The 19,594-nt window shown below is 43.8% G+C and overlaps 1 protein-coding gene across 4 annotated transcripts in view; it reads left to right on the top strand.

Annotated features, from left to right (window-relative positions):
• Positions 1 to 19,594, top strand: part of GFRA1 (GDNF family receptor alpha 1) — a 218,779-nt gene that overhangs the window by 61,845 nt on the left and 137,340 nt on the right. For 2 of the 4 annotated variants that reach the window (XM_050805658.1, XM_050805659.1), the window contains exon 5: positions 445 to 459. The exons of the other annotated variants lie outside the window; for them this stretch is intronic. In XM_050805658.1, coding sequence (XP_050661615.1) covers positions 445 to 459 — 15 coding nt within the window. The remainder of the gene's footprint in view (positions 1 to 444; positions 460 to 19,594) is intronic. 4 annotated transcript variants of the gene reach the window in all.

The raw sequence follows: 19,594 nt of genomic DNA, 5'->3' as shown, positions 1-19,594 counted from the left end.
ACTTAACTTTCTGGAGCCTCAGTTTCCCCATCTATAAAATGAGAACTATAATAAAACAATTTATAAGATTGTTGTGAAAGTAATATCAATATAAATAATAGCTGCTGATTTTTCTGTGTTTACTATGTACTGGGCACGGGTCTAAGCTCTTAAAATGTATGTCATCATTTGTTTAATTTTTCCCATACTTAGATCTATTTTGTGGTTTAGGGAACTGTAAGTCACAGAGTTAGTAAGTGTGAGGCCAGGACTGAAATGCAAGCAGCCTCATTCCAGAGCTTGAGCTCTTAAGCACTGCCTGCTGAATTAAAGGAAATATGCATAGAGTGCTTAGCAAAGTCAGCGTATGTTATCATCATACTGTGACTTTCAACATTGTTATTAATATTTTTTCTCCTCTCTTTCTCCCCTCTCCCCTCCCCTATTTTTCTTCTCTCTTGGCAGATGTTTTTCAGCAAGGTAAGTTCGCTGTTTCCTGCCTGCGTTTTCATTGGCTGTGTGCTCTTTGGGGAATATGGGTATGGTCTGTGTGCAGAGGGTTATAGGACTTCTCATCCTCTATGGACATGTCATGTGGGACCTCAGGGACACCATGAGGACAGTGGCTTAAAGTGCCATCAGCCTCCCTGGGCCTCTGCTGTCCAACCTCTGCTTCTTCCTCTAAACCATGCTTTGGGGTAGGATGTAGACTGGACAGCTGGGCAGGGACACTTGGAGAGGGGTCTGTGGCTGGGCCCTGGAAAGAGGGAGGGATGCTGTGGGCGTGGTGAGGACTGAGATTCTGGAGGGGAGTCTGGGGGAAGGCCCCTGTCCGTTGGGGCTCCTGCATCTCTGGGTCAGCTGCTGCTCCCTGTACCAAAGCCAGTGGAGATTTCTTTGCCAAGCAAACACGCCACTGTTGTAGAGGTGTGGCAAGGCCATGGCTGGCTGGCCACCTCATGCCTTTCAACCTCACCAATTGGGTCTGTGACTGAGATAGTGTCACCCAGGTGAGGGTGTGCAGTGTCGTCTGTTTTACTGGGCAAGGTCATGTGCTCTGAGGAGCTGGAGGTGAAATCCTAACCCCACACTGGCCCATGTTTTAATCCCCACTTAGGATGCGGAGCCATTGTGCTCTGGGGTGCGGCAGGAGACTCATGGATCATGGCCTCCTCGAACCTTCTGGATATACGTCAAGGGGGAATTGCCTTTTTAATCACAGCTTGACACTACTGGGTAAAAGTAGCAGGGTATCACTGTTTGTAGTCAAGCTGGGAAATATGTTGGTAGCACACATCTGCTGTGTCTTTCTGGAATCTGAGGCTGGCTTCGAATAAAAGAGACTGGTTTAAAAATATACCCAGGCATTCCATAAATAGCTTCCAAATAATCTTACAGGCTTGGTATTTTCACAACTGTTATTTCACCCCAAACATGCAGCGTGTGTTATGGAGAATATCTGCTTTCTCTGATAGACGTGCAGTTGTGGATAACAATGAGGGTGCTGTTGTATTGTCTTTTAAGAGTCTGGAGTCATAGACTTACTTTGATAAATAATTCATAAATCCCAACAAGCTGTAAGTAATAAGTTCCATTTGGCTAGAGACTAGAGATGAGCAGAATTGAAAAGGTGTCGTGACTGTGCGTGTAATGAAAGTGCTGCTGTCAAGGCCTGTGGCTGTAGTGAGTTTTCTTCCTTGACAAACTGGGGGGTCAGTGGGGCGCTCTGGGCAGATCATTTTTTTCCTGTGAACTAGAATGTAAGCAACCCCACGCCGGATTGCATTTTTCCTCTTGAAACATGGAACATTTGAGTTTGGAAAGGCTTTCTAGAACATGTGTGTTGAGGCTCCTGGAGAATGGGGAGAGGACAGGCCGGTGTCAGATCTGGCTTTTCTATACACAATGGTGAGCGTTCATGGTGGTTGTAATTGGCAGAAAAAAAAAATGGCTTACCAGACTGCCTCTGTCAAGTTTGCCTTCTTTATTAATCAGTCATGCCATTCGATTGATGGGATTTGCCTGCCAGTAACAATGATATGCAGAGCAAAAGTTATAATCATCTACAAATCACCGGCTATGGAGACTTCATAACAACTGCCAGAGATGGAAGCTGCTAGCTACCCATCGCTCTGTGTGTCGGTGGGCAGCAGCTCCCTTATAAGGTATTACTCAGATTTCAAAGGGAAGGAACTGAACTTGCTTTTGTGAATTATTTACACGGCTGGGGCCGTATTGGACCATTTCATATGGAGACATTCTCTAAAATAATGGCAAAGAGCTCGCCTGCTGGTACCCCCTCCTTACCTTTGTTTCTGGCCATCCTGTTGATGAAAATATTGCTCCGTAAAATGTTCAGCCGGTGACAGTCACATCAGCTCTGTGCCTTACACGTGGAATCTAAAACCGTGATCTCCACAAGGTCTTCTGTGGTTGAAACTCAGGGCCAGAATTGTACCATTAAGTTGAAATATGGGGATGATGAATTGTGCTAGAAATCCACAAGCAGAAAACGACTTAGCTTCAAATGAACAGATGCCACTGCGTTGTCTGAGGCCCATGCACACAATAGCAACATTGAGTGGCCCTGCCTTCCTGGACACGCCATGGGCATCCAGGCCCTGCTTGCTTTGACGTGGCCAAGGAGTCACGGGCAGTTGGGGGAAACACTGCTTGATAAATGTGTGCTTCTGGCGGTGAGGGAGGGAGGACTCTGCCCAGTGGAGTCCCTGCTTATTTGGGCTGCTGTGCACTGTGGCAGGCAGAAGAGGGAAGCAGGCTTGCAGCTGACAACATCAGACGTTCTCAGAGGAAACAGAAGTTATTTCCTCTGGATTGCATTATCTTATATTTCACTACAGATCAATCTTGTTATAGTAGGTGACAGCACAGCAGTTACTGCTGGGTTTTGCTCTGCTGTATCTGTGGCATGTGCACATGAGAGTGTGCTTCTACCCTGCTCTCATGCCATTTTATAGCTTTTTCTATTCTTTCATCTGTAAATGCCACTTGCTGTGACGTTGAGACCACAGAGTCTGAGGATGGTCAAGGACCAGCAGGCCTGCAGCTGGGCCTTTCTACATACGAGTTCCGGGGCCACGGGGCCATGTTTTCAAGGAGCCTTAATTGACCTACATTCCCTGTTGTCCACAGAGACCTTAGGTGGCTCTCAGGAATTCCAAAGTGCCATAGAATTGCTCTTCACAACTTCAAATGCAATTGAAAATTCTGTATGTGCACGCGTGTCTAGAGTTTTGAGTTTTAGAGCACTTTAATGCCAATCGTTTACTAATGATGAAGTCAGGACCACACAGACACACATGCACGCCTCATTTGAAGTTACTGAAGCACCTTTTGAATGCTCATCCGTTGCCTCAACCTTGATTCTGAAATCGAACAGAAACTGAGCAAGCCGCTTGGAAATCACAGCAGTACCACTCAGCAGAGCATTTTAAAGCATAAGTGGGCGTAGTATAAAGATTTCACCATTTAGTTAATCCTCCCTGCACTGGCAGCTGAAGTCCCTTAAAGACTCTGAGCCCAGGGAGGCATAACCTTTCCTCTTCCCCTGTTCTCGTCTGGAGCCAGGATCTTGTTAATGGAGAGATTTTTCTTCCGGCTCCAGTAATTTGCGATACCCCTCAAACACAGGGCATGACGTGTTTATTCTGCAGCTGGTACATATGTGCAGGGCACTTTCTAGACCTTGAGAATAAGTGAATAAGACAGCACAGGGTCCTGTTTTCAGAAAACTTATAGTCTAGCTTGAGGGGCATTCTGTAGCCAAGTTTACAAATAAACGTGATAAATTCAAACAGGGATGAATGAAGAAAATATCTCAGGGTGATGTGCTAGTGGCTACCAGGGCCACTGCAGGAGGAGTGGCCAGAGAATGACAAGTAGGGCCAGTTATTGAAGTATCTTGGCGAAGGACAGAAGGATTTACAAGGTAGGAACACCTGATGTTCCAAGCTCAGAAGAAAGCCTGGGGTGTGTCTGGAGCTCGCGAGTGAAGGAGAAAGTTGTGTGAAATGAACAAGGAGAACAGGGCAGGCATCTGGGGGGCTGAGAGAAAGGGAGTCGGAGATGAGTTTTAAGCAGGAGAATGGCATGATCTTATTCACATTTAAAAATGACCACTCTGGTTGCTGTGAAAATGCAAAAAAACAGTACATGAGAAGCACAAATCAGGACCAGGGCTGAGTGCTGAGTGGGAGGCTCTGACTGCCTTGCTTCGTGAGTCTCTGCGCTCTCAGGCGGTGGGAATGGGTAGCCCCATTCCCAGCCAGCTCACCTCTGCTGAGTGCCCACTTTCTGCTCGTTTTGCCTCAAAAGGGTCTTGTGCCCATGACTTACATCTGCTCTCCTTAAAGCTGGCAAATATGCTCATCAAGACATCATTAAAATATTCCTATATGTATCTTCAGATTTTAAATAGCCACTTTTCTACAATACATACATACATGTGTGTATCATATGTATTATATGCATATGAGGTAAAAAAAAAAATATATATATATATCATATATTTTTTAGCCTCAGCTGAGTATAATGCAGAGGAAAGACACCAATTCCAAGGTCTCCAGGACCATTGGCAACAAAGAAAGGGGTTTTTTTGGGGGGGCTGTAGCACCACATGCCCATTTGCCATGGGCAGCTACTCCCCAGCCCTGCAGAGTGAGGCCAGGCAGGAATTTGGACCCATGATGGCCACATAGCCAGGATTTTCAAGAGAAGCCAGGAATCTGGAATGGTGTGCCAAACCTTACAATGTTTAAGCTTTTAATTAAAGGTTAAACAAACAAACTGAACTCATCTATGGCCAGAATGGCTTCTGATCTCAGATTGGTGGCTGGTGATTAGGAAACCTCAGTTTTTCTCCAGCAGGGTTGCTGCCTTTGCAGGGGGAGTTTGGGCCAGGTGCTTTGGCCTCTGGCCTCAGTTTTCTCATTTGTAAAAGGAGAGACTTGGAGAGATCCTGTTTGTCTTTCTGTAGATGCTCTATCTTGAGACGTTTTAAGTGGACTTGAATTAATAGAGTACAGAAATATCCCTTGTGCAGGTTTTGGCTATACACTAGATAACCTGGGTGAAAGCAGAGGCTTCCCTCGTGGTGGTGAATTAAGGTTAAAAGAATGTGGTTTCAGAAGTATAACCTGTTCACATGGCCATTTTGAAACATCAGCTCTTTCTCACATGGATACATACTGGAATCCACAATGGACGGCCTTGCTTTTATTAATTTAAAGAGAACAATAAATCATAGTTTGCTTTCTGGCAGCCGAGCGCCAAGCCTGTTAATTGTTGGGGTGGGCTTGTGGTGATGGGCCCACTGCCATTTATCAGGAGCTTGACTTGAGCTCTTTTGCATATTTCAAACTTACGGGTCAAACTGCTGGGCCTTTGTCTTAGGTTTACTCGCCACTTCTGAAAACCCATCTATTATAAAGGTACAACCCCTCAGCCATGAATCATGCTCCCCCTGATAATGTTTTACATTATGAAAGATTGTTTTCTTTATGAGTGCGGGATTTGAGTGAATAAATGAAATCTGTTGTTATCACTTCCAGGTAAACATTCCAAGTTGTTATGTGATGGCAAACTAGGAAATGAGAAAAATGCATGAGCACTTTTATGGTGGAAAGTGGTTGGTTCCCCAGTCACACTCCTCTGTGCAAATGTTTCAGTAGAATCAGTAGAATATTCGAAGTCATGTAGGAAATGCATCCATCTTTCTGGCACAAACGGAACGACATTACTATTTATTTTTGCATAGATTCACTTTGTGTGTGTGTGTGTGTGATGTGTGAGGAAAATGATAACCGGATTTAAACAATCACATTCTCTGAGATGTTGTATCACATTCCATGGGGGCTGTGTGAGGCTGCCTCTTCCCTGCCAGGTGACCTCGGGGTGGAGCTTTCCTTGTCGCAGATTCGTTGTGTGCCCACTGCCATCCAAGGGCATAAGTTTGGGGTGAGGTTTTAGAGGGTCTCCTACCACTAACTTGTCTTCCAAAATTCCTAATCAGGAAAGAAGATAACTTTTAGATTTTTTAGTTGAGGTGGTGTCTATAAAAGAAAAGCAGTTTGTCCTTTTACAAAAATATATATACACACACGCACATGCACACACATGCACGCATACATATATACGTGTATATATATTTTTTTCCGGAGATGAAGTCTAGTTCTGTCGCCAGGCTGGAGTGCAGTGGTGTGATCTTGGCTCACTGCAACCTCTGCCTCCCAGGTTCAAGCGATTCTTCTGCCTCAGCCTCCCAAGTAGCTGGGATTACAGGCACGCGCCGCTATGCATTTCTCAGATCATATCCCTATCATTAGGTGACACATGATTATAGTTTTAACTGATAATCCAGTTTCACAGAGGAGAAAACAAAGGCACAGTATAGAATTGACCTAATGATGGTTAGAGAACTAGTGAGTGGTAGAGCCAGGAGTAATATTTTTTTCTTTTTTTTTTTTTTTTTTTTTTTGAGATGGAGTCTCGCTGTGTCACCCAGGCTAGGGTGCAGTGGTGCCATCTCGGCTCACTGCAAGCTCCACCTCCCAGGTTCATGCCATTCTCCTGCCTCAGCCCCCCAAGTAGCTGAGACTACAGGCACCCGCCACCATGCCTGGCTAATTATTTTAGTAGAGACGGGGTTTCACCGTGTTAGCCAGGAAGGTCTCAATCTCCTGACCTCATGATCTGCCCGCGTTGGCCTCCCAAAGTGCTGGGATTACAGGCGTGAGCGACTGCGCCCAGCCAGGATTATATTTTAATTGTTAGAATTTATTTCATAGAAAAGCTTGAAAGATATAAAAAATTATGAAGATAGTATGGTGTGTTTTCATATACCCGGTACTCAGTTTCCCCTCTCATTAGCATCTTACGTTTGTCTGGTGTATTTGTTAAAATACGGATACTTTATTACTAAGGTCCGTAGTTTATTCGGCTACTCTGAGTTTTTTATTCTGATATCCTTTTTTCTATTCTGAAATCCCATCCAGGATCCCACCATCACATTTAGTTATCATGTCTCCTTAGGTTCCTCTTGGCTGTGACAGTGTCTTAGTCCCTTCCTGCTGCTATAACAAAATCCCTGGTAGACTGGATAATTTATAAACAACAGAAATGTATTACTCACAGCTCTGGAGGCTGGGAAGTTCAAGATTAAGGTGCCAGCAGATGTGGTGTCTGGTGAGGGCTTGTTCTCCGCTTCATGGATGGCACCTTCTAGCTGTGTCCTCACATGGCAAAAGGACAAAATGGTGGCCCCAAACCTCTTTTAAAGGGCACTAACCCCATTTGTGAGGGCGGAGCCCTTATACCTCATCACCTTCTAAAAACCCCTCCTATTAATACTATCACACTAGGGATTAACTTTCAACATGTGAAAGGGGTAGGAGGAGTCTCACATTCAGACCGCAGTAGACAGTTTCTTAGACATTCCTTGATTTTGAATGACCTTGAGAGTTTTAAGGAGTACTGGTCAGGTATATTGTAGATGCCCTCTCTTGGAATTTGTCAATTTTTTTTTTTTTTTTTTTTTTTTTTTTTTTTTAAGAGACGACGTCTCACTCTGTTGTCCAGGCTGGAGTGCAGTGGTGCAACCATAGCTCACTGCAACCTTCAACTCCTGGGCTCAAGTGATCCTCCTGCCTCAGCCTCCTGAGTAGCTGGGACTACAGGCATGCACCACCATGCCTGGCTAAATTTTAAACACTTTTTTTGTAGAGACAGAGGTCTCGCTGTCACTCAGGCTGGAGTACAGTGCGTGATCCTAGCTCACTGCAAACTTCAACTCCTGGTGTCAAGAGATCCTCCCACTTCAGCCTCCCAAAGTGTTAGGATTACAAGCATGGGCCACCGCACCTGGCCTGATGTTTTTCTTATTGGTTAGACTGGGTTATGGGTCTTTGTAAGGAATATCACAAAGGCAAAGTGCCATTTTCGTCACATCCTATCAAGGGCACATACTATCAGTGTGATTTATAGCAGCTGATGTTGATCTTGATCACTTGGCTGAAATAGTGTGTGTCAGGTTTCTCCACTGGTGTGGTTACGTTCCTCCTCCTTTCCATACTATATGCTTTGGAAGGAAATATAGGCACAGCCTACCTTTAAGGAGTGGGGAGTTATGTTCCACCTCATTGAGGGTCGTGTATCTACATAAATTATTCTTCTGCACTGGAGACTTGCCTCTTATCCCTCATGTATTAATTTATTCAATAACTTACATCAATATGAACTCATAGATATTTACGTTATGCTTTGAGTTCTAATCTATTACTATTTTATTTTGTTGCTCAAATTGTTCCTGCTTTGGCCACTTGGAGCTCTTTCAGCTGGCTTCTATGCCCCTTTGACATATTCCTTAACAAAAGTAACTTTTTGAATACTTCTGTAATACTTATGGCACTGGAAGATGCCCCAGGCTCATCATTTATATTTCCCACCGCAATCCCACAATCAATAGGATTGTACAATCATTTCTCCAAGGAGTTATGGTTTTGATCATTGAAGAATCATACAAGAAACCAAGATCTGGGTGTTAGGTATGCTTATTGCTACCGGGGTGTCCTTTCTTTTAGGCCCTCCTAGCTGACAGAGCAAAGAAGTAGATGCATGTACACTGACCTGTGTAAATACACATATCTGTAAATATATATATATAACCAGGTATATAAATATTAAATTAAGCATGAGTTCCTCGTGATGTGTTCAACTCTAACCCATTACCACATGGATCATTCTAGCCTCCTCTAATTTGGTTATTTGTAAATTCCCACTCCCATGGTAAGTCATCTGGACCAGGATTTTGACTTCAGATCAGTCTGCCTGGGTTCAATCTGCTTTCTTGACACCTAGAGAAGGGCTTTCATCTACCCACAGTGGGACAGAATCACAGATCCTTGACCCTTTCCAAGGCCAGACATGACTGCTCAGATGTAGAAGTACAAGTTTATTGCATGCCCTTCTGCTTCTATGCCAGACCCAGGCTTATTCTCAGGACTTCTCAGCCAATTCTAGCTTTGCTAGCTTCTCAGTGGGTTTGCCTTATCTAGAGCGGAGGCCAATTGCATAGTGTCTTGTTTCTGTGCAAAGGCATTTGTACTTTTCCCGTAGCCTAGGCAAGCCAGGGACAAAATAACAGAACTGTTTATAATACTCCAGCTGTTGAGTGCTTAAACCCTCTGTACCTTCCCTAATTGAGTGCTTAAACCGTCTGTACCTTTTTCTCAATTGAGATTGTTGCTCACTGGGAACCAGGATAGAGCCATCTTTTAAGTCTTTGAGTTTGTCCTGGGGCTAGATTATGAGGCTTCTGGGAATCTCCTGCTTGGGCAGGAGGGTGGTTGTGTGCATGATTGGTTGAGCATGTTTGTCTGTTTGGACTGGCACCCATGTGTCAACTTCCCCCAGCTGCCTCTCTCTGATGCCCCTTCCCAGATGCCTGTGCTGGTGCACAGTCCCCTCCAGCCAGAGCTGTTATTATTTGGAGACCTGCTGTGAAGGCTGCATCTGTCAGCCGGCTGACACGGGTGCCTGTGGAGATATGTGGAGCCTATTTTCTGATTCTTTCTGCTGCCTCTGGTGCACCTGGTTCCCTTCAGCCCAGCAGTCAGAAAGTGGGGGCTTCTTGGACCCCTGATGTCTGGGAGCCCCACTTGCATTGTTTTTGGAGCCTGGCTTGCTGGAAGTCGCAGAGAATTACAAACAATTGTAGTTGATTCATATGAATTTTTTGTTTGTAGCTGAAGCGATCTTTTGGAATGAATTTTGGGAGTTGATAGAAATGTGTTCTTTACACTTGACAGTAGGTTTGGTAATATGCTCTGCTGATGGCTGGGTGTGGCCACTCATTGACAAGTGGCTTTCTTCTAGGGGATACTGGGCCGGACCTCCTCCAGCCCTAATACCTGCCTTCATTTCTAGCACTCCTCCCCCATCTCACCCCATTCATCTCCATAAGGCTTGGCCAGATTGATCCCTGTTCTTCAAAATGCTCATCCACACCTGCTCCTATGCCTTTGGATGGATTGATTCCCCTACCTGGAGTTCTTTTACCTCTTTTCAGCACCCAATCCTCAGAAAAGTAGCCAGGGTCTGCCATTAATGAGGCTGGCCCAGCTGGGGATATAACATGATTTGGATTTGTGTCCTCCCCTTAATCTCAAATCTCATATCAAACTGGAGGAGGGGTCTGGTGGGAGGTGATTAGATCATGAGGGTGAATTTCCCCACTGCTGCTCTCATGATAGTGAGTAAGTTCTCATGAGATGTAATGGTTTAAAAGTGTGTGGCCCGTCCCCCTCAGCTCCCTTTCTCTCCCGCTCCGCCATGGTAAGATGTACTTGCTTCCCTTTCCACCATGACTGTAAGTTTCCTAAGGCCTCCCAGCCATGTTTCCTGTTCAGCCTGTGAGTCAATGAAAGTCTTTTCTTCATAAATTACCCAGTCTCAGTTAGTTCTTTATAGCAGTGTGAGAATGGACGAATACAAGGTGCTTGTCTCTGGTGTGTGTGGGGAGAGCATACTCTCATTTCCACACGGTTCTCTAATGTCTTACTATGACCATATTCACAGCCACTGTGACATTTTCCTTTGAAATCTTTGAGAAGGTACCACCCAATGCCCCTTATAGATATACTGCTGCTTTTGCTTATTCTTCAAAACTCAGCCCAAATCCTTTCTGCTGGAAGTCAGGTTGCCTCTGACTCACCCCACCCCCCAAGTGGGAGTTCTGCCCACCCCTCTGTTAGCACTTTTCTCCCACTCTCAGAATGATCTATCTGCACATCTGGCTTCCCACACCAGATTGAGCTCCTAGAGATGATGGACCTTGTCTTATATTTTGAATCCCTGGCACCCAGTGCAGTGCTGAGCACATAGTAGGGGCTCAATAGATGTTTGATGAACGAAAGTGGAAAAGATGACAAAGTTTAGAGGAATCGGTGTTTTGTGTGGGCTGAGTGTATGCACATGCTTCTTGTGTGTTCATATTTGGTAGCCTAGGTTCTTTTATGAGGGTGAGGCAGAACTCTGGTAGTGTAATTGATGATCACGTTGACAGTGAATCCAAATCTTATCTTATTCTTGAATCTAAAAATCTTTCTCCATTTTGTTCCCTCACCACCATATTTTGGAGTGGGTGGCAGAGGTGAGGGGGGCGGGGACAGTGTTTGGACCTAGAATGAATCGGCAAGTATTTACTTTCCCAGGTTTGTACAAGGCGTGAGCAGGGACTCCAGGGGACTTAGCAGATACTGCCTCTGTTTTCTAAGCACCAACAGTTTCATTGGAGACCCAAGGCTGGTTGGTCTGTGGGTGCTGTCCTCTTCCATTGCAGGAGGAAGCTTTACAGATAGGTGACCCTGAAGGAGAGGCTACTACAAGAATGGTTTGGGAGATGGTTTTGAAGGAAGCTGAATGTCTAATTGGGCAGGATAAGGGCAACCCCGGGGAGCAGGAGGTGGGAGGAGGACAGTCTGAATGGAGGTGGAGACCAAAACAAGTACAGTGTTGTGTTTATGGGATGTTGAGAGGGCAGCAAACCTGGTAGACTCTGGGTTAGGATTGGATGGAGCCAGTGATGGAGCCTTTGTGTTTACTGTGTTTAATGTGTTTACTGCAAAAAAAAAAAAAAAAAAAACCCTCTCTTTTCTTCTGCCCCCTAACACTCTCAGTATGATTTGAAGAGATTTTTGTCTACCAAGTGAGTAGTATTGGCTATTGAGTTTTCTCATTTATATTATTCATTTTTATTACTCCTTTAGTTACTCAAGGACTACCAGTCAGTGACTCAGCACTCCCAATCAGCATGAGTATTAAACTCCTGAGTTGATGAAATTCCACCTCCTTAAGAGGGAAACAAATGATATTTTAGATAGCTTGAACAATGATTTTCTTGGTTATTTAAAAACCTAGGCAGCAGAGTTTAGACTTGTTCTAGAAAGCCCAAGGAAGTCATTGCAGCTCTTTAAGCAGAGAAATAGCATGCACTGTCAGCACACCATAAAACTGTCCATATTGTATGTGGGGTGGCAGAAGATAATGGTTGTTTCTGCTGACTAACTGACTTAGTGTGTGCCAGGCATGTCAATGAGCGCTCCACATACATTAACTCACTTTCTCCCCAGAATGACCCTGGTATAAACTAAATGTTTTTGTTTTCCCCAGAGTCATATGTTAAAATCCTAACCCCAATGTGTGCATTAGAAAGTGGGGCCTTTGGGTATAATTAGGTCATAGGGTAGAGCTCTCATGAATGGCATTAGCACCCTTATAAAAAAAAGAGTAGAGAGCTTCAGCTTTCTGCTCTTTGCCATGTGAGGACATAGGAAGAAAGCTGCCATCTGCAAGCCAGGAAGAGAGTCCTCGCCAAGATCCCCACCCTGTTGGCACCAGGATCTTGGACTTCCAATCTCCAGAACTGTGAGAAATAAATATTAGTTGCTAAATAAATCTTTGTGGTTTCAGATATTTTGCTATAGCAGATCAACTGACTAAGAGAATCCTCATAAGAGTTACATACTCACTAATCTCCATTTCTATCCCCAGGTCTCAGATGCTGAAATAGATTCCCACAACTTAAGTAGAAGTTAAGAAGTCAAACTTTGCAGAAGGTCTTACAGCTAGTGAAGGACTGAATCTGAGTTCAGACCCAGGAAATTGGTCTGAATTCTTTATGACTACATTACACAGTCATCTTGGAGGGACTAGTAAGCTGAGTGGTGCTTGCCACTGGATCAAGATAGACAGTGCCATAATCGGGCCAGAGATCTCACCCAGACCCCAGAGAAATGAAAGCATGTGTCTAAGAAGACTTGTACATGAATCTTCATAACAGCTTTATTCGTAATAGCCTCAAACTGGAAATAGTCTAGGTGTCCATCAGTAGGAGAAAGGACAAACTGTGATACTCATCAAATGGAACACTACTCAACTATAAAAAGGAACAAAGGTTGCACACAACATGATGAATTTCAGAAACATTACACTCAGTGAAGGCAGTCCTTCGCAAAAGGGGGCAACATTCTAAATGGTTCCATTTATGTGAAATTCTTAAAACTAAACTATGATGAAAAAAACTCAACATTATTTGCTTCTGGGGAAAGGAAAGTAGAGATTGACTTGAAAGGCAAGAGGGAATCTTGTGGGATGATGGTAGTGTTCTCTATCTTAGTAGGGTTTTGGCTATAGAGGTGTATACATTTGTCAAAACTCAGCGAGTATACGCTTAAGATTTGTGCATTTCACTGTATGTAAATTTCACTTTAAAAGGAAAAAAATGAAACAAATACCAACCCTGGTCAATGATGTGTTCACTGAAATATTTAGGGACAAGTATACTGGTATCTACCATTTACTTTGAAATGCATATGAAATAAAATGTATTTATATTTACTGCTGGATGGATAGAGAGGTGGATGGATGGATACATTTGTGGTAAAGCAAGTATAGAACAACATGAGTGGTAGAGTTTGGGGGTAGGAGTATGAGTGTTCATTGTAATATTCATTCAACTTTGCTACATATTTGAAAACTTTATAGTAAAATGTTGAGGAAAAAGAGATCCCATCCAGTTGGAGTCCTCTAGATAAAGAGAAATTATGTGGCCTCCATAGGCATAAATGCAGAGGTCTGTCAGAGGTGGACCACCCCAGAGGAGGAGGCAGGTTTGGGGTCTGGCTCCAGAGCATCAGGCGAGAAGAAGGCTTGGGGCCAAAATGCCTGAGGGATGGCTGCAGAGTAGGCTCTGGACTTAGATGCTGCAGTTACTTAGGAAGCTATAATAAAGGATCACAAAAGAGGTGGTGTAAAGCAACAGAAATCTATTCCCTCTCTGTCCTAGAAATTGGAAGTCTGAAATCAAGGTGTCAGCAGGCCATGCTCTCTCTGAAGGCTCTAGGAGAGGATCTGTCCTGCCACTTCCAGCTCCTGGGGATTCTCAGCAGTCCGTAGTATTCCCTGGCCTGTAGCTGCACCACTCCCATCTCTGCCTCTGTCATCACGTGGTCTTTGTCTCTGCATGTCTCTGAATGTCTTCTCCTTTTCTTATGAGGACACTAGTCATTTGGGATTTAGGGCTTACCCTAATCCATCATGATGTCATTTTAACTTAATTACCTCTGCAAAGACCCTATTTCCAAATAAGATCACATTCTGAGGTTTGAGGGGACAAGAATTTGGGAAAGAACTCTTCAACCACTACAGATGGATGACCAGCCAACGTGGGTGGCCCAGAATAAAAGAGAAGCATCAAGGGAGGACTGGGGCAAGAAACAGAGTCCAGGGCTGGCAGATAGGGAGGACACCCTAAGGAAGGTAGAAAAGGAAACCAGGTTACATTTGGCAACAGAAGGAAACCAGGGCTTGGAAGAGAGGAAAACAAGGCGACTATCTTTACGGGAAAGGGCTGTGTCTCAACCTGGGCCTCTCTATCCATTTATCTCCTGCATATCTTAAAGAATTAAAATGTAAATCTCGGAAATTAAATCCATGGGTACAGTGTAAATAGAGGAGGCTTTTACAGAACAGACAAAGCTGTTCTTTTTCCTTATTAAACAGCCATGGGTGGGAAAGCACGTCTGTATGCACAGGTTTTATTTGAGATGGATTAAGGTTCGTGATGAGTGAATCTCTGAAGGATTGCAGGTGCAGTTCTCATAAGCCCGCAAAAGTTCAGCTCCTTATCTGAGGCTTATCCAAACCTGACGAAACCTTTTAGGCCAGCATGGAGGTTTGGGACCTCCAGCAGCTGAAAGTTAATATCCTGCATCAGGAAACCACCTGTATCTTGTGGGGGCGTGGGGGAGAGACGTCTATAAATTAATGCAGACTCTGATCAGAAGCCTGCTGTGGTTTGGGGTTTCCTAGGCTTGGACCACCCACTCTCTTTGGTGGATGGATTACAAGTTCAGTCCTTTTAGCCCTTGCGGAGGAGGAGTTAATGCATCCTAGTTCTTGGGATCTTTTACCACATTTAGTTCTCACATGAGCTTATAGGATCTGGCCCCGTGACCCACCGCTGCTGTCACGGCACTGGCCTTCCTGCCGTGTGACTCCCTTACCTGCTCACTCACTTCCATGGGCCTCCATCTGGTCCCTGGGACCTGTTGTCCAAGCCCATGTGTGCCTCAGCACTCTGGAACAATCCACCTGTAGCTGGTCACTCTTCATTAGGCAGTCACCTCCTCAGAGATGCTTGCTGTGGCCATCGTGGCTAAAGTATACCCTCAACACACTGCCCCGAAACTCCACCCCATGTCCCTGTTTAATTTCTTTGCAGCACTTCTAGTGGGTTTAGTTGTGTCCCCCGCAAAATTCATGTCCACCTGGAACCTCAGAATGTGACCTCATTTGGAAATAGGGTTAGTTCAATGTCTTAGTTCATCTGGAACTGTATGTGTGTGCATGCATATATTATATATATAATACACATACAGATATACACACATACATATGCAGATATACGTGTGCATACACATATATAAATGATATACACATATATATATACATAAACAGTATATACACATACATTCCAAACTATGATAAAATACCATAAATTGGGTAGCTTATAAACAACTGAGCTTTATTTCTCAGTTCTAGAGGCTGGGAGGACCAAGATCAAGGTGCTGGCAGATTCCGTGTTTGGTAAGGGCTTAATTTCTGGTTCATAGGTGGTGGCACCTTCTAGCTGTGTCCTTACGTGCTGGAAGGGGTAAAGCAGATCTCTGGTGCCTTTGTGTAGCCCCAAGGGCCCTAATCTCATTCCTGAAGGCTCTGCTTCCATGACTTAATCACCTCCCAAAGCCCCCACCTCCTAATACTATTGCCTTGGTGATTAGGTTTCAACCTGTGAACTTTGGGGAGACACCAACATTCAGACCCTAGCAATGAAGGATCTTAAGAGAAAATCGAGGATTTAGGATAGGCCACAAATCCAATGACTGGTTGTTTTTTTAAGAGGAGAGGACACGGAGAGAAGGCCACATGAAAACAGAGGCAAAGACTGGAGATGTACTGCCACCAGAAGCAGGAAGAAGCAAAGAAGAGTGATTTCTTAGAACCTTCAGAGAAACCTTCAGCATGACCCTCCTGTCACCTTAATTTTGATCTTCCGGACTCCAGAACTGAAAAAAACATAAATATATACATATTTAGATATAAATTATAATATATATATATATATATATACACACACACACACATTTTTTTTTTGAGATCGAGTCTTGCATTGTCACCCTGACTGGAGTGCAGTGGCACGGTCTTGGCTCACTGCAACCTCAATCTCCCAGGTTCAAGTGATTCTCTTGCCTCAGCCTCCCTAGTAGCTGGGATTACAGGCACCTGCCACCACATCCAGCTAATTTTTTTTAGTTTTAGTAGAGACGAGGTTTCTCTATGTTGGCCAGGCTGGTCTTGAACTCCTGACCTTGTGATCCACTTGGTTCAGCCTCCCAAAGTGTTGGGATTACAGGCATGAGCCACTGTGCCTGGCCTTTTTTTCTTTTCTTTTTTTTTTTTGAGACATCAAATTTGTAGTAATTTGTTGCAGTAGTCCTAGTAAGCAAATACAGTACTCAACACTGTCTGAAATTACTTTTCATTTTTTGGTTTACTTGTTCCTTGCTAGAATACAAGCTACAGAAGAGCAGGGCCCTGGCTGTGATATTCATCCCCATATTGCAGTGTCTAGAACAGAGCCGGGTGTTATTGAATCAGGTGTATTGAACCTTATGAGTGTTCAGTAAGTATTTGTCAAAATAATTAACCTTGTGAGATAGGATTGGTTGTCTTCATCTCTGGTTGATGAAACATACATTCAGAGAAGTTTAGTAACTCACCCCAAATCAAACGTTTGGCAGAATCAGGATTCAAACTCAGACTTTCTGTTCTTAGGTTTCACTGAGTAGGGTTTGCAAGTTTGGGCCTGAGCTGAATTGCTGGGAACCAGGCAGAAAAATCTGAGTGCCCAAATGCTGGTCTCTCTTACCTTTCCCTGACATAGCAATCAGTTTGCCCCCTACAACAGGAGTTGGAGATCCCCAGGCCATGGACTGGTACTGGTCTGTGGCCAGTTAGAAACCAGGTTGCACAGTAGGAGGTGAGTGACTGGCAAAGGAGCATTACCACCAGAGCTTCACCTCCTGTCAAATCAGCACTGGCATTAGATTCTTATAGGAGCTTGAACCCTGTTGTGAACTGCACATGTGAGGGATCTAGGTTGCATGCTCCTTATGAGAATTGTCTGATTATCTGAGGTGGAACAGTTTCATCCTTAAGCAATACCCTTGCCCCTTCCATGGGAAAGTTGTCTTCCATGAAACCTATCTCTGGTGCCAAAAAGGTTGGTGACCACTGCTCTCAAGAATGTTAAGCAAATATTAAAAGGCCGTGAGTTTGAAGGACACAGAATTAGCAGTCTGGCATGCTGTGTGTCTCAGTCTGGCTGTGAAAGTATAACAAAAGAGATAGTATTAAGTTAGCAGGGCAATTTAAAACAAAAGGAGTTCTTTGTGAAGGTATTAAAGAAAGCTCAGTGGGGGAAGTTTTTCCTATGCTTGGCCATGAAGGAAAAGGAAACAGTACTTTAGCGCAGGGGCTGGCAAACTATGGCCTAAATGCTGACCACCTATTTTTGTAAATAAAGTTTTATCGAAACACAGCCACACCCATTCATTTACATATTGTTTCTGGCTACTTTTGCACTACTGTGGCAGAGTTGAATGATTTCCACAAAGACTGTCCGGCCTGCGAGATGAATGCTGAAAACATTTATTACCTGGCTCTTTACAGAAAATGCCAGGGAAACATCTCTTGTTCCTTGTCTGACTCCTTTCCTGTGTCTTCATAGCAGGTTTTTAATCAGAAGTCATAAAGAGTGGACATTTCAGAAATGGTTCTTAGTCTGCGTAGGGAATTAAGATGAAGATATTGATGATGAGATGAGCTGACCAATGGCTCAAAGGTGCTCCTAAATGCTGATGTATCTTCTTAATTCAGGCATGTCACAAACACTTATTGATGCCCTGCTATGTGTGAATCAGTAGGCCAAGGGTTGAATGACCAAAAAAAGTTAAAGTTGCTCAGTGTGTTTGTTTCTTTTGTAATTATTGAACATCGGTAATCCGTATATGTAGGGTAATTCTATATCAACCAGAATACTTAATCATTCAGAAACCCAGCTCTTGATCTAGCTAAATATTGTATACTTAGTTGCATATTGACAAAAATCTATACCAGAAATTTTAATTAACCTTTCAAATTCCCTTTCGATTTCTTCAGGATAAATTAGAAAACATAGAGTGTCTACTGGGTTCATCTGCAGACAGGGGTAGTTTATATTTGACCCAGCAAGGTGAGGGTGGGGGTCAGGAATGATTCATTGGAAATGGCTTTGTTTGCTTGACTATCTGGTGGGGAAGAATTCATGGGTTATTTTTAGATATTCTGTTCTTATTTATATCAGTCCACTTTGGCAACATTGATTTACCGAAGAGACTCAATTTGTAAATAGTAAAACAAACTCACGGGATATGTAGAAACTACTTTCTGCATATTCAGCAGGTCAGGAGACTGCAAATTATTAGTAACTCACCAGCTATCCTGAGGCTCCTCATTTAAGGTTTTATCCTGAGACACCTTTTTATAGAAGGTTGAGTCTCCTTGGCTCAGGTCCAGTGCAGGCACAGGTAATTTGGGGAGGCAGAGTGGTCTGTAAGCAGGTCTAAATGCAAGAGTACCCCCTTCATGGTTGGGTTAGAGAGGGTCTGCATCCCTCTGTCTGTCTTCTCAGGTAACAGGACACAGAATTTTCCCAACAAAAGCAGGATTTGTGTCTCTTAGGATACTGGTTCTTCTCTGCTGGCTACATCAGAAAATACAACACAGATGTGATTGATGGTAAGGGATTAGTGATATTTCCGTGAACTTGGGACTTGATGAAACCCTTTATCTTTTATTCCCAAAGTGTGGTTTTGTTCATCTCACCTCCCCAAAGTGTGTTTGGTTTTATTTCCCTTTGAATGGTAAAGGATATGTTAATAGATTTTTAAGAATCAACTCAAAAAACCCCAAAGTCTTAAAAACACTTTCTGTTTCTTTTCCGTCCCCAAACTTTAATAGCCCCTGGAGTGGGTGTGGAGGTGGCAGGAGTCTTTTGTATTTTCCAAACCTGCTGTTTGTAGAAGTGGCTGTTATGACTGCAGCAACATAATTGCTCTTAAAATGCCTCAATAAAAAAAAAAAAATCTATTTTTATTTTGTAATCTTGAGGCTCCTTGGCTTCCATTTTTCCAGGCCACTTTAGTAACTTCTGAAAATTAGCCTGACAAACACGGTTTCCCAGCTTGACCAAGGAACAGTTGTTTGTTGGGGGGGGGTTGGCTGCGTGTGTGGAGGGGCCTGGGAGAGATGGGAGGGGGTAGGAGTTGTACAAAGCCGGTGGGGATTTGAGTCCTAGATGGCAGCTGTTTCTGCCTTCGCTTGACCACTTCAAAGGAAGCATAAAGTATAGAAAATGCACTTTCCAACACTCCCCCGGGACTGCCTCTGTTTCCCCAGCCTTGGCTGAAAATGGAAGGGAATCATCTCTGATTCCTGT

The sequence above is a fragment of the Macaca thibetana genome, chromosome 9 (assembly GCF_024542745.1).
Source record: "Macaca thibetana thibetana isolate TM-01 chromosome 9, ASM2454274v1, whole genome shotgun sequence".
Taxonomy (NCBI): Eukaryota; Metazoa; Chordata; class Mammalia; order Primates; family Cercopithecidae; genus Macaca; species Macaca thibetana.
Note: the sequence above shows the minus strand (reverse complement) of the source record. Positions and strands in the feature narration are given on the sequence as shown.